This window comes from Amblyomma mixtum, chromosome 3, assembly GCF_055824585.1.
Source record: "Amblyomma mixtum isolate Tamu chromosome 3, ASM5582458v1, whole genome shotgun sequence".
Lineage (NCBI taxonomy): Eukaryota > Metazoa > Arthropoda > Arachnida > Ixodida > Ixodidae > Amblyomma > Amblyomma mixtum.
The window spans coordinates 287,034,559-287,047,634 of NC_143014.1; the positions used below are offsets into that span (position 1 = coordinate 287,034,559).

The window sequence follows — 13,076 nt, forward strand, 5'->3', positions numbered from 1 at the left end:
GACAGCATGGAGTAAAACACTACTGCCATGCAAAATTCTTAGCGTGCGGTTCTTTTCTCTCGTTACTGTCCTGTTTGTACGCAAAGCTAAGCCTTTCAAACATGAAGTACCAACTAGCCTCACGCCTTGCGATTCCTGGAGAAGCAGTCTCTACGAAAAATCAGCTTTGGAAACAATGACATGGTTTATTACCAAACAAATGACGCTTTAAAAATGTACCAAAAATACTTTAATCGCTAACGGAAAAGTCCTGCAACAGTAGTTTCTTGCGCAGTGAAATTAACCACCTGTTGTGTACCTGTGCACGATCTTTGGGCGGAGTCGTGTACACTTGCAGGGGGGCTCTAAAGCTTGTGATGAACATGTTCGGAGGTTAAAGGGCCGCTGTTGATGGGCCTTTCTCGCATACGATGAAGCCATTACGTGTCTATTGCGTATTCTCTCACAGAGTTTTTCCAATGGATCCGAGGACTGAGCGAGATACACCGGTCGGCGGGAATCTTCAAGATATACGCAGGGCTCGAACCTGTCGTCTTCCTTTGCAGGGCGGAGACAGCGGAGGTGAGTCACACCTGCAAGAGAATAACATACATATACGGAATGACTAGTCGGTAGACAAGGAAGTAGGAAGTTGCATTCTTATTTCAAAGGCGCCGTCATTTGCGCCTCTGACGTTGAAATCGCAAGTTTCTTGAAGGCATCCCTTTTTTTCTGTTATGAGCCTTGTTTGCGTAAGGTCTGTTCCCAAAGCATTAGGCGCCAATTTAATATAAGGCCTCTAAAATAATTATCCCAAGGCTGGAAAATTTGCTCAGCGGAAACTAATTCCAAAGCATACAAATTGCCGCCTGCGTAGCTAAGATATTTTGGTTGTTTTAAAGTTGTGCGTTGTGATTTAAACCTGACCGAGCTAAAAGTTTGTCACTTGTAATAATGTGCACTCCGACCGCAGCCACTACTTTCGAGCACATCGAACTTGCAGAAGTCCGTTCTCTACAACAATATGCACCCATGGCTGGGATCTGGGGGCCTTCTTACCAGGTGAGCCACGGACTTCAGTTTCTACATAGCTTTCAGATCTGACGCGCTTATGAACTGTGCAGAAATAACTTGACTGAGAACTTGTGTCGGCATTCCAAATTGCAGCCCAGTGTAACCTACTGCTAAGCCGCGGGTACAAAATAATCGACCTGTATAAATGAATCAATTTTAGAAACATTGCACTGCCCAAAACTGCAAGTTAGATTGCGCAGTGTATTTCACACTATGGTTCAGAACTTCCGTCATGCTTGTGTTTTTGTTTATTTATATTCGGTGATAAACTTAATCACCCTGTTGCCATTTACGCTGGAATAATTTACCTGGCTATAGTAACGGTACACGCCATAAAGCCACAGCAAACAAATGATGCAGAGACATCATTTTTTTGCAGTGGTTTGTGTGATGAATATTGTCCACGCATACAGATCACAGGCAGACTACAAAAATGTGCTTCCTAGGCAAAAACATGCAATATCTTGCAAGTTCAAGCTAAAAATATGTTTTCTTTACGCTGCGTAATCACACGACACACTCGCAAAGCAAATTCACATGCAACAAAAAAAGAGACATGAAAGGGGCAAGTTTTTTTCTCCTTTTTTATCGTATTATGGTAATTAACAACCCTATAGTCCATGATATCCTTTGGCTTGGATGCACAAGAAATAATAAGAACGATGGAATCCCTTAAAGCATGCAAGTGGTCTATTCTCGTATTGTTGGAAGCAGCAGTCTGTGCTTACCGGTTAAGCAATTTGTGGGTGGTCAAAAGTCGCAGAAGCCGGCGCAGTGCACAACACACTGCTCCCTTGTGCACCATTAGGCCGGAATTAAGCGTAGACACCGCCTGTATATAGCGCATCCATACGATTTCAGCAGCGCGAACACGGTTAGGAAAAGACAGAAGGCGGACAGCGCTCTGTCCTGTCCGCCTTCTGTCTTTTCCTAACCGTGTTCACGCTGCTGAAATCGTATGGATTCCCACCAACCAGCCCGCCAGATTGTGTTGTATATAGGGCGTAATATATTGTCCTTCAATGGCCAGCTTTGGCCAGAAAGTAAGGCGACTCATGTCTCTTTTTAAAGGGACACCAGTGACAAAGTGCAGTTGGCCTCTAGGGATAGATTACCGCACTCTAACAATAAAGACACTACTTTCACTGAAAACTGAGCTTTTATAAGCTAGAAAAGGTTGAAAAAGAAAATGCAGGTGTCGCCACCACCGGCCATTTTTTCATGTAAACTGCGGTACGTCGACGCAATTTCTTCGACACGAATCCCAGAGGCTAGGCTACGGCGCCATTCACTTCCTAACGGTGATCCCGGATTCCTTTTCAGTGTAGATGTCACGAGTTTGAATCCAGTGGCCAGAAAATTCTATATCCAGTTACGGCGCCTTTTTGTGCCGGACAGATATTACCAGCATTGCCAGGAAGAGCCACAGAACTAGTTGTCACTACGAACAAAAACTGGCTGGTGTTGTCCTTAGTGCACCTTTAAGGAGCTATAGAACTGTATCTTCGTAAGACAGATGAAAAACTTTGGATTGCAAACTTTGTAAATAACGCATAGCAGTAATCGGAGGTCACACGTACTTGTCCAGTAGTGCATCCTGTGTTAAACCAGTGCTCACAGTTATCCGCTATAGTGTATACAAGCGCAAGCACTATCGCTTCCAACGGGCGTCGAAACCAACAAGTCCCTTTTATCACCACATCAAAGCGAATGACTTTGCGTGGCGTCGCTACGCAGCTGTGGAGAGCGCTGGCGATCACACCGCAAGCTGCTCACTCCAGCTTTCCACTTTCGGGTGCTGGAAAACTTCCTGCCCATCATCAACGAACAAGGTGATCGGCTTATTGAGGATCTGGGCCGACTTGCGAATGCAGACTACGTCAACCTGTTCCCTACGCTCTCCAAGTGCGCCCTGGCCACAATATGCGGTGAGACTCTTGTTAAATGCTCTCATGAATTTCCTAAGGCTTCCTTTGTTAAAAGCGGAACGGAAAATGCAAGCGAGAGAAGAACAGCAGCAACTTCCTTAGTCCTAATTAAGGAGTTTTGATACTTCTTGCACTGAAAGTGACTCCAAGAAATAACAGTCCAGCTTTGATTAGTCTATCATATTGCAATTTATCGCTGGAAAAAAGAGCTCGACGAAGCTGCCTTGTCTTCATCCGTTCGAGCTGGAAAACCAGGAACCTTTTTCAAAACATCATTGCCCAGCATTGTTCCAAGAGCACTCTACAAACTTGTAAGTGCTACTTTTACCTTTTAAGTGCGTTGCTCCTCACTGCTGAAAACTCAGTAGATTTTTTTCTGTCTACGTGTTGCATTCACAGGTTGTTTTTAACCTGACTTTGTGCTCTTCGTACTGCGTTTACTAGATTGTTACACGCGAAGAAATGCGAGTTCCAACTTAAACGTGGCTGCTCCCTCTGATCTTTGAACACAAACACTGCTCGCCATCATACGCGCACTCACAGACTTGCCGGTATTCGCGCCATGACTGTCTCCCACAAACTGGCACGGAATGGAGCTTGAATAGTTCACGGTTACAGCAGCAAACGTTGAATATAATCGAATTATTACAAGCGAATGATCAATCTTCATCGTTACTCCACAAGTAATTGACATAGATAACTTTTTAAAGCGCCTTAGAAATTGGCCTCATTATTTAGAAGATGAAAAAAATGGGAGTGTTGAAATTTTTCATTTGAAGTAAAAGATTTGACGGACACGTGTGTGGTCGGGAATAATCACGGCGGAAAAGTATGAAGCGTCGCCCACTCCTTACAACAACAAGAGACGTTTCTGCCCCGTTACGTGAGCCTTGTCCACAGGGCCTTGTGAAAAAATCCCCCGTTGCGGCCGAAATCTCTTCTTTGCACCAAAAAGTGTTGGGCGCTTCATACTTTTCCGCCAACTTTGGGGCTCGTAAGCGATACGTGCCACTTGAGTTTACCACTCAGAAATCTCAATCACTTGTTCACTTGTTAGCATCCGGCCTATAGAGTTTCTTGCGCCATAGAAAAAAAAAGTTCGCGAAAAACTCCCCTGTGATTTTGCTCTTTCATGGCAAGAACATAATTACTTTCCTTTTTTGTCTTCATACAGAAACAGCAATGGGGCTAAAGGTCCGCTCCCCAGAAAGGACCAGTGCGGTTTCTGCGTACGAGAGGGATTTGGAGCTGTGAGTCACGCACACCACTTTGACCACCGTGTCCCACAGCACTAGCAAGCAGTAGATGACATCAGAATGTAGTACTACCGCTTGCTATCTGTGAGCTTTTCAATGCCACCAGTTTCGGGTATCGTGGTTTATGCATTTTTATACAGCCTTCATTATGTCACTTCGCAGACGCAGCAATTTGCTTTTGTCGAATAATGATGATATCAACCGAGGTTAAAATGAAGGGCGGCGCCTTTTATTACGAGTTTCGAGCACACGAGCCGGCTCCCAGCCCAGGTACCCATCTGCCATGGAGGGCTCCCAGGGAGATGTTTCATAACTATCCCGTTAACGAAGTGCGTTTCTAGCCTGCCTGCCTCCACATCTTTTCATGCAGCCTTATGCCCTTCCCTGCTGATTGAGAATCCGGCATATTAAAGAGCACTTCTCCCGTCTCTGCGTACCCGTTCTGGGGTTGCCACATAACCATGAGTATGCACGCGACACTAATCCGAATGGTGCACCTTCTACGGTAGCACGAAATAGATGAATGATTTAGTATATGCCAGCGTTTTAGAATACGCTTCCAAAAGTGCTGAGGATACTCTTACAGTTCTGTGAAAAAACGTAGCTGAAACCAGACCACAGCGCGTTTTAGGATAGCTTCTATTCAGTGCTATTGGAATTTTTATATGCTCTACAATATTCCACCCTACTTGGCTCCTGATGCCCAGAGAAGTCCATCTTATGAACCGACGGCGGCGGCCCTCATGCCGCTTTATTATAAGCATACCAGGTGTAGGAAGGGGAGGAGTCGAGAGGCACTAATACTTCCCCTACCTTAACAATAACAACTCTCGCGTCACTTCCGTGCCTGTAGACAGTTCATAGCTCGTATGTATTCTGTCGTTGTCATCTCTCAGTAATTTAATGAACGGAGGAGTATTTAACAGCGACAGTAACTCCCTGTTCAATTCCTTAGCCGGCTAGGCGACACCTAAGACACGCTATCGTGTACCCGGTTATGTATGTTTAAAAATAGCAATGTCATATTCGCCTACACGTTTTTGTCGAATGTTTTTTGCTCTGGCGACACTGCGATTGAGCCCCAGAACACTTCCTGTGCAAGCAATTACCCATGAAATAATCAAAAACTGGCACGTAATTTGCATCGGCGACTTATCAAGCACTGCGCAAAATGCTTCGTATTCTGCGCCATCTCATCAAAACCAGCCAAACACGCGTCGTCTGCAGTGGCGCAAATCTTTTCAAAAGCCGCGCCATTGATACCGGAAGCGCTCTGGGACTAGCATCTCCTTAGATTTCAATCAACCAAATGGTCAGGCAGGCTTTCGTAAAGGATACTCGACAATAGACTATATTTACGCTATAAATCAGGTGATAGAAAAATGCGCAGAATATAACCGACCTCTATACACAGCCTTCATATATTACGAGAAAGCATTTGACTCAGCGGAAACCTCAGCAGTCATGCAGGCATTGCGGAGTCAGGGTGTAGAAGTGTTTGATGTGAGTATACTGGAAGGTATCTATAACGACTGCACAGCTACCGTAGTCCTCCATAAAGTAAGCAATAAAATTCTATTAAGGAAGGGTGTCAGACAGGGAGACACGATCTCGCCAATTCTATTCACTGCTTGTTTACAGGAAGTATTCCAAGGCCTGGATTGGGAGCAGTTGGGGATAAGAGTCATTGGAGTATACCTAAGTAATATGCGATTCGCTGATGACATTGCCTTGTTAAGTCACTCAGGACATGAACTGCAAAGCATGATCAATGAGTTAGACAGGCAGAGCAGAACGGTGGGGCTAAAAATTAAAATGCAGAAAACCAAAGTAATGTTCAACAGCCTAGCAAGGGAACAGCAGTTCGCAAATGGTGGCGAGGTGCTGGAAGTAGTAAGAGAATATGTCTATTTAGGGCAGCTAGTGAGAGCTGATCCGAATCATCAGAGGGAAATAGCTAGAAAAGTAAGCGTGAGGTGGAGCGCATATGACAGGTTCTCTCAGATCACGAATGGCAGTCTACCAATATCCCTCAAGAGAAAAGTATATAAGAGCTGTCTCTTACCAGACCTTACCTATGGGGCAAAAGCGTGGAGGCCAACGAAGAGGGTCCAACATAAAGACAGCGCCGCGAGCTATGGAAAGGCAAATGACAGGTGTAACGTTAAGAGGCCGGAAGCGGGGGGTGAGTGAACAAACGCGGGTTAATGAAATCCTAGGCGAAATCAAGAAATGGGCTTGGGCAGGGCATGTAAAGTGAAGGCAAGATAATTGCTCTTCCTTATGGGTAACGGAGCGGATTCCAAGAGAAGGCAGGCGTAGCAGGGGCAGCGGAAAGTTTGGTGGGCGAATAAGATAAGGAAGTCTGCTGGGATGGGGTGGCCGCATCTGGCAAAGGACAGGGTTAATTGGAGAGACATTGGAGATGCCTTCGCCCTGCACTGGGCCTAGTCAGGCTGATGATGATCACCATCAGCACCGATGTATGTTTGTAAGCGACAAATCCGTGTATAGTGCGCTTCTCGAAACTGAAATCGCAGTGATATAGTGAGCTAATCAAAACCTCGATTACAGGCGACGGTCTAGACCGGACACTGAGGACAAATGGAACGTAATATATAGCCTAGCTCAAAAGTGTGCAAAATCAGTTTCTTGACTGACTGCAATGCAGCAGCACCCCATGCCACAGGCTTCTTTTCACACTCTCGACACTCACAGCGCACGAAGTCACAGGGCTCGGATTTACTTTGCAGCTCGATAGTGCGTTTTGTACTCCGCATACCACAGATGGCTTTTCAGCCGCCTCCGATAGCACAATGCACACAAAAGGCGGATGCTTGCAAATGGAATCCGGTAATACACAATCTTGTGCAGACGACTCTCCAAACATATAGTGATGCATTCTAACCGACGTCCTTGTGGCAGCTATGACAGGGCATTCGAACGCACCCCATGAATTCAAGGGACAGTGTGAACCTTCCGTGCATCTCCTGTTTTTATTGAAGCCTAGCCACGTCTCTTTTAATACCCGTTCATTTGCCTCGAAAGCTTTCCTGTAGGCACTACTATGGCACATACACATACTGCGGCACGGCAGTGGATCAAGGTACGTACTATAGGGCAGCACCTGCATGCCCTGGGAACTGCTATTGCCGGTCATTGAAGACATGAGTGCGTGAAAACAAAGCCCCGGCTGCCTAAAAAACGTGGCACTGTGAGCTTAAAGAAGAACGTCACGATGGAAGAAAATGGGTTACATTTTTCTGCCTTCCCTGAATTCCGGAACCATAACATGCGAAGAGAAGGTAGTGCTTTCCTGCTCTCGCCTTACGTTGTGTTCTCTTGTTGACAAAAAGACAACTCTAAACTGAAAAGAAAGGCGGGAAAAAAAATGAAAACAACAGCGGTAGTTTGTTTGACATGGGATTAATACATAGTGGCTGCATTTCACTGAGGAAAACAAAAAAACAACAAAATGGGTCGTGATGCACATGCATGACCTTACCGAGACGGCGACACATTCGGTTTATTGCATTTGTTGTAGACTATGCCCAAACATTTTTATGTAAATTCGTTATTATTTATATTTAACGAGGCCAGTTTGCAATCACTGGAGTGGTCAGCGGTTGTACAGTGTTCCACCGGAGCGTTTAACGTGACGTTTCCGTTTGTTAGATGGTTCAAATAGCACTTCCATCTTCTGTTCAGGTGTATGCCTTATGGGATGTATCTCCATCCACAGTCTTGAGGTCAAGGTTGACTTTTATTTCTCCATTCCTATCTACCTTTCCCTTTCTTTCATTGTCTGCTTTTTTCTTTGTCCTTCAATCGTTATTCGCGTATCTCTCATTTCGCCCTTTTGTTTTTCTTTCTTCCTAGTATCTGAAATGGCGGCAGGCTGATTAGCGTTTCACTATTTGCTTGTTTGTTTGCTTGTACACTGGACTGTACTGCGCAAGTTCTTGCCGTCATTTATTCTACGCTAACTACTTCGCTCCCGAGCCAAGCGTTTCAGGGTATGACGGAAGGCCCAATGCGCAAAAACACAGATCTCAGGGAAAGGGTGGACACCGAGACCGAAAATTACACTATTTGCATCTATGTGCATTCTTCCAGCACAACCTCCGCGCTCTACTGACCAGAAGCTACACGTCTCATTTTGGCGTTCAAAAATGCGAAGCAGCAGTTACCATCATATATTTCGGTAAATCGACACACACATATGCAGCAAGCTAACAGCCACTGAAACCAAGGAAAGCGCAGGGAAATGTTACTATTTTTACGTTTGTGGGGTTAATCAATAGGAAATAATAGCGTAAATATTTCATGGCTGAAAGATAATTTATTATAAAGTAGAATAACAACCGCATGCTGCCGGTGGGATCCAAACACACGAACTCCGAATTTTGCGTCCGCTGCTCTGCCTGCTGAGCTCTGGCGGTTTGTTAGAACGGTTGAACGAACCGTTTGGCATTATGCAACCAGCGTGAACGCGGCAACGTGTTATGGCAAAAGCAGTATGCATGCGTTCCAGCAAGAGTAACCTTCCGCGGCCATGTTAATTTTTCCAGAATGGCAGATATTGGACGATTAAGAAGGAAAACATTGTCCAATAATTGCTTTTTCCTACCACCGCTCTCAAATTGCCTTATACTGTAATGGCAGCATCAAGGATATTACATTCTTTGGCGTTCAACTTGATTCTCACCAAAAATGTCACCATTATATGGACGAGCGCAAGAAAAAAAAATGGCTGAGGCTTAACTTGGTTAAGCCTGGAGAATGCGAAGCATCATCGTGTCGCGTAATTTGGAGGCGCACAACCACAGCGACGGCGCGAGGTGGGCCCCCGTTTCTCCACTGTCGTGACGTCATCGTGTCACGTGGTGTGACGTCATGTATCACGTGATTTGGAGGCGCACAACCACAGCGACGGCGCGAGGTGGGCCCCCATTTCTCCACTGTCGTGACGTCATCGTGTCACGTGGTGTGACGTTATGTGTCACGTGATTTGGAGGCGCACAACCACAGCGACGTCGCGAGGTAGGCCCCCGTTTCTCCACTGCCGTGACGTCATCGTGTCACGTGGTGTGGCATCATCGTGTCACGTGATTTGGAGGCGCACAACCACAGCGACGGCGCGAGGTGGGCCCCCGTTTCTCCACTGTCGTGACGTCATCGTGTCACGTGGTGTGACGTCATGTATCACGTGATTTGCAGGCGCACAACCACAGCAACGGCGCGAGGTGGGCCCCCGTTTCTCCACTGTCGTGACGTCATGTATCACGTGATTTGGAGGCGCACAACCACAGCGACGGCGCGAGGTGGGCCCCCGTTTCTCTACTGTCGTGACGTCATCGTGTCACGTGGTGTGACGTCATGTATCACGTGATTTGGAGGCGCATAACCACGGTGAAGGGCTGAAGTGGTAGCTAAAGTAGTATGCTTCGCATAAAAACAGCATTTGTAATATGTGCACTAATATGAGCTCGCTCTTTATTTTTTCATCCACGGTGGTACCGCTTTACTTTGCATTTATTCGCGAACACTTTAATTATGGTCTTGTACCACGAGGAAACACTTCCCGCTGCCGTTTGAACTCGATTCAACTCATTCAAATCGGACCATACGCATCATTACCAGCAGTTAATCCATTTCTCATGTTTGCTTTCGCTGCTGCAGTATAATGTCTTATTAATTAATAATTTAATCTAGACACACAAAGCTAATATGATTTTTCGCATACCAAAAAACAAACCTTTTTTTTACATTTATTCATAACTCCTTCTTTCACAATACTAACCCCAAAAGGGAGGCAGCCCATATCCCTCCCTCCAATTCCCCTTCCCACGTCTAGGGTAGCACACTGGACGTCGCTTAGTTAGCCTCCCTGCCTTTCCGTTCATCTTTGTCTCCCTCTCTCTTCCTATCAGCAAGTTATCACTAATTATGGAAAAGGAGTTTTTATTTCGCCTGCATTTCTATATGGAATAACCTACCTCTGAGTTTAAAACCTACCATGTCCCCGTATATGCTTATATGAACTTTGAAAATCTTTCTTTTAAAGCAATCCAAGACTGAACAACTTTCTTAGTTTTTAAAATTTCTACTTTCATTAATACCTGACACCTTCCTCTTCTTGGATATATTTTTTGACAAAGCTAACCATATATTGTTGGTTCAGTTGTACTTTCCCATATTTGCCTTTTTTGAATCAAAATCTATATAGCTTGCACCGCGCTGTATTTTCCTTGTTTTTGTATTCCGTTCGATACCAGGTATAACGATGGTTATTTTTCTTCTGCTTATTTGTCTTTCGCCCTGGTAATCCGTTGAGCTGTGTCATTAGCATATTAGGTGTAACGTTTCTCCATGTATGCTAATATTGCTATTGTTTAGAATGTAGCTTAGAAAATTGTCTACCCAACGACCCTTCAGAGTCTCCTGACTTTTGGGAGCCTCGCCTATACAGGGTGTTAGAGGGAAGACTTTAAGAAATTGTAAACAAATAGGCTTTCAAAGGTGCAATAGTTTTTCTTGCGCGAAGTGAATTCAGGGGCCGTAGCGGGCGCTATAAAACAGGTTCCGAATGTTATTTAAAGGAATAATTAACTAAACTTTGTTCATTAACTTTTTAGTTATTGCAGTTATGTGTCTGTAATCATCTTCTTGTAAGGGTCATCAGTCAACCCGATATACGTCGTTAGATTTACGAAAATGCAATTGCTCGCAGAACTACAGCGCTCAGAATCTTCGCTCTCCAGACGCGCGCAACCGGCTCCGTGCGGCAGCTGAGCGCCGCTAAGTCCCACCGCGTGTTGACGTCACTCACAGCAAGACATGCCACATGCACGCCGCGGTTTATCTTCGGCTCGAACAGCGGCTAGCGGCGTCGTGTTCATCATCCGCTGGAGCCTCCTCGCCCACCCAAATGTGACCTGTCGTCACGAGCGTGTGCGGCCGCGACCTGCGATCCCGCGAATGCACTGCCCGCTGCTACCGCCGAGGTCGCTTTTTAAAAGCTTGTTAGGGCATCTGCTCTCCTGAATTTACGTATCGATTTCGCAAAACGCATCCAAACATACACATGTGGTCGCAGTCATGAAACATTTATCTCTGTAGGAACGCTGAGGGCCTCAGAGCAAATGTTCATAATGGGAGCTTTACATGCCGATACATAACTGCGCGAGATCTTTCACTGAAAACACAGAACGCACAATCATGCCCAGTGGTACGACGGCCAGCGCTGCGGTGATTCTGCACTTGAGATCCTGCAGGTTTGTTGGAGCTGTTGGATGCACTCGGCTTTTTACATGCCCCCAAAGAAAAAAGTCCAACGGGGTCAAAACTGGCGACCTCGGTGTCCATGGAATGGGCCCGCCACGCCCCATCCATGGCGAAGGAAAGTTCACGCCAAGAAAACGCACCGCACAAGAAGGCGAATGTGGTGGCGCTCCATCGTGCTGGTACTACATCGAACGCACAACGCTGAGTGAAAGTTCCGATACGAAGTCCGCAACCACATCCTTTAGAATGCAGTCTGTGTAACGCTTGGCTGTCATGTTTTCTGCAACAAAGTATAGCCCAAAGATGCGGCCGCGAAAAATCCCACAGCACACATTTACAGAAAATTGCCGCTGGTGCCTGTGTTCTCGCAACCAGTGTGTGTTTGCTATTGACCAATAGTGCGCGTTGTGTAAGTTAACTCTCGCATCTCTATCGAAGTGCGCCTCGTCGGTCCAAAGCATTCAGAAAATTTTCATCTCGGTCACACTAGATCAGTTGCAGAAGTCCACCCTCCGCTTGAAGCCGCTGTCCGTGAGTCCATAATGTAGAGATATATGATACGTGTATAACCGGTGTTTAGACAACACTGTCCAAACTGAAGCGACATTGCTTTTACTTGCATCATCGACTTCTCTCACGCTCGTATGTGGCTTTAAGTTAACGTAGGCCAAGACGCCGATCTCAGAAACTTCGCTCAGGACGTGGTGCCGTCTGCTTCTTTGAGGATGCACCGTTCCGGTGGTGCGAAAACGGTTGAACACCGTTTTTAACGAAGGAAGTGATGGTACGCGACGACCGGGGTGTCGTGCAGTATACAGACGTACGGATAAAGTGAGGTTTCCATCCGTGATCATGTATGCAGTAACCATGTCGACTATCTCAGCCGTCGAAAAATGGCCATACGCAGCTGCAGCCATGTTGACTGGTGGAAAGGGTTTACTAAAACAGTCGATGCTAATACGCTCAAGAAAGAATTTGATATTGCAGGTTTCTAGACTACACATTTCTCACTTTTTTTTTTCGGAAGTCACGGCCGCGCTCGCTGGGCTCGTGTAATGGCAAGTCACATTTGGCGGGCGAGAAGGTTGCACGCACAACGGCGGCTGCGGCGAGCCACTTTCCGCTCGAGCCGCCGATAAAGCACGGCGTGCGTGTGACGCGTCCAGCTGTGAGTGACGTCAACACGTGGGCGTGTCTTTGCTGCACTCAGCTGTCGCACGGAGCCCCTTGCGTGCGTCTCGAGAGCGAAGATTCTGAGCCCCGTAGTTTTGCGCACAATTACATTTTCGTAAATCTAACGACAGATATCGGGTTGACTTACGATCCTCTACAATTTCCTAATCACAGACACCTGACTGCAATACATAAAAAATTAATGAAGTTAATTTAGTTCATTATTCCTCTAAATAGCACCTGGAACCCGTTCTATAACGTTCGCTACGGCACTTCGAGCAAGAAAAATAATTTTACTTCCAAAAGCATATTTTTTAAAACTACTTAGTCCTCCCTGTGACTACTTAGTCTTTCCTGTATTCATCGCGCAAGTGCTCAA

General features: G+C 46.0%; 1 protein-coding gene across 2 annotated transcripts in view; it reads left to right on the top strand.

The window, feature by feature from the left end:
* Positions 1-13,076, top strand: part of LOC149355088 (cytochrome P450 4C1-like) — a 61,684-nt gene that overhangs the window by 1,127 nt on the left and 47,481 nt on the right. For both annotated transcript variants that reach the window (XM_089577587.1, XM_089577589.1), the window contains 4 exons: positions 449-561; positions 953-1,041; positions 2,791-2,981; positions 4,156-4,231. In XM_089577587.1, the coding sequence (XP_089433713.1) occupies positions 449-561; positions 953-1,041; positions 2,791-2,981; positions 4,156-4,231 (469 nt within the window). The remainder of the gene's footprint in view (positions 1-448; positions 562-952; positions 1,042-2,790; positions 2,982-4,155; positions 4,232-13,076) is intronic.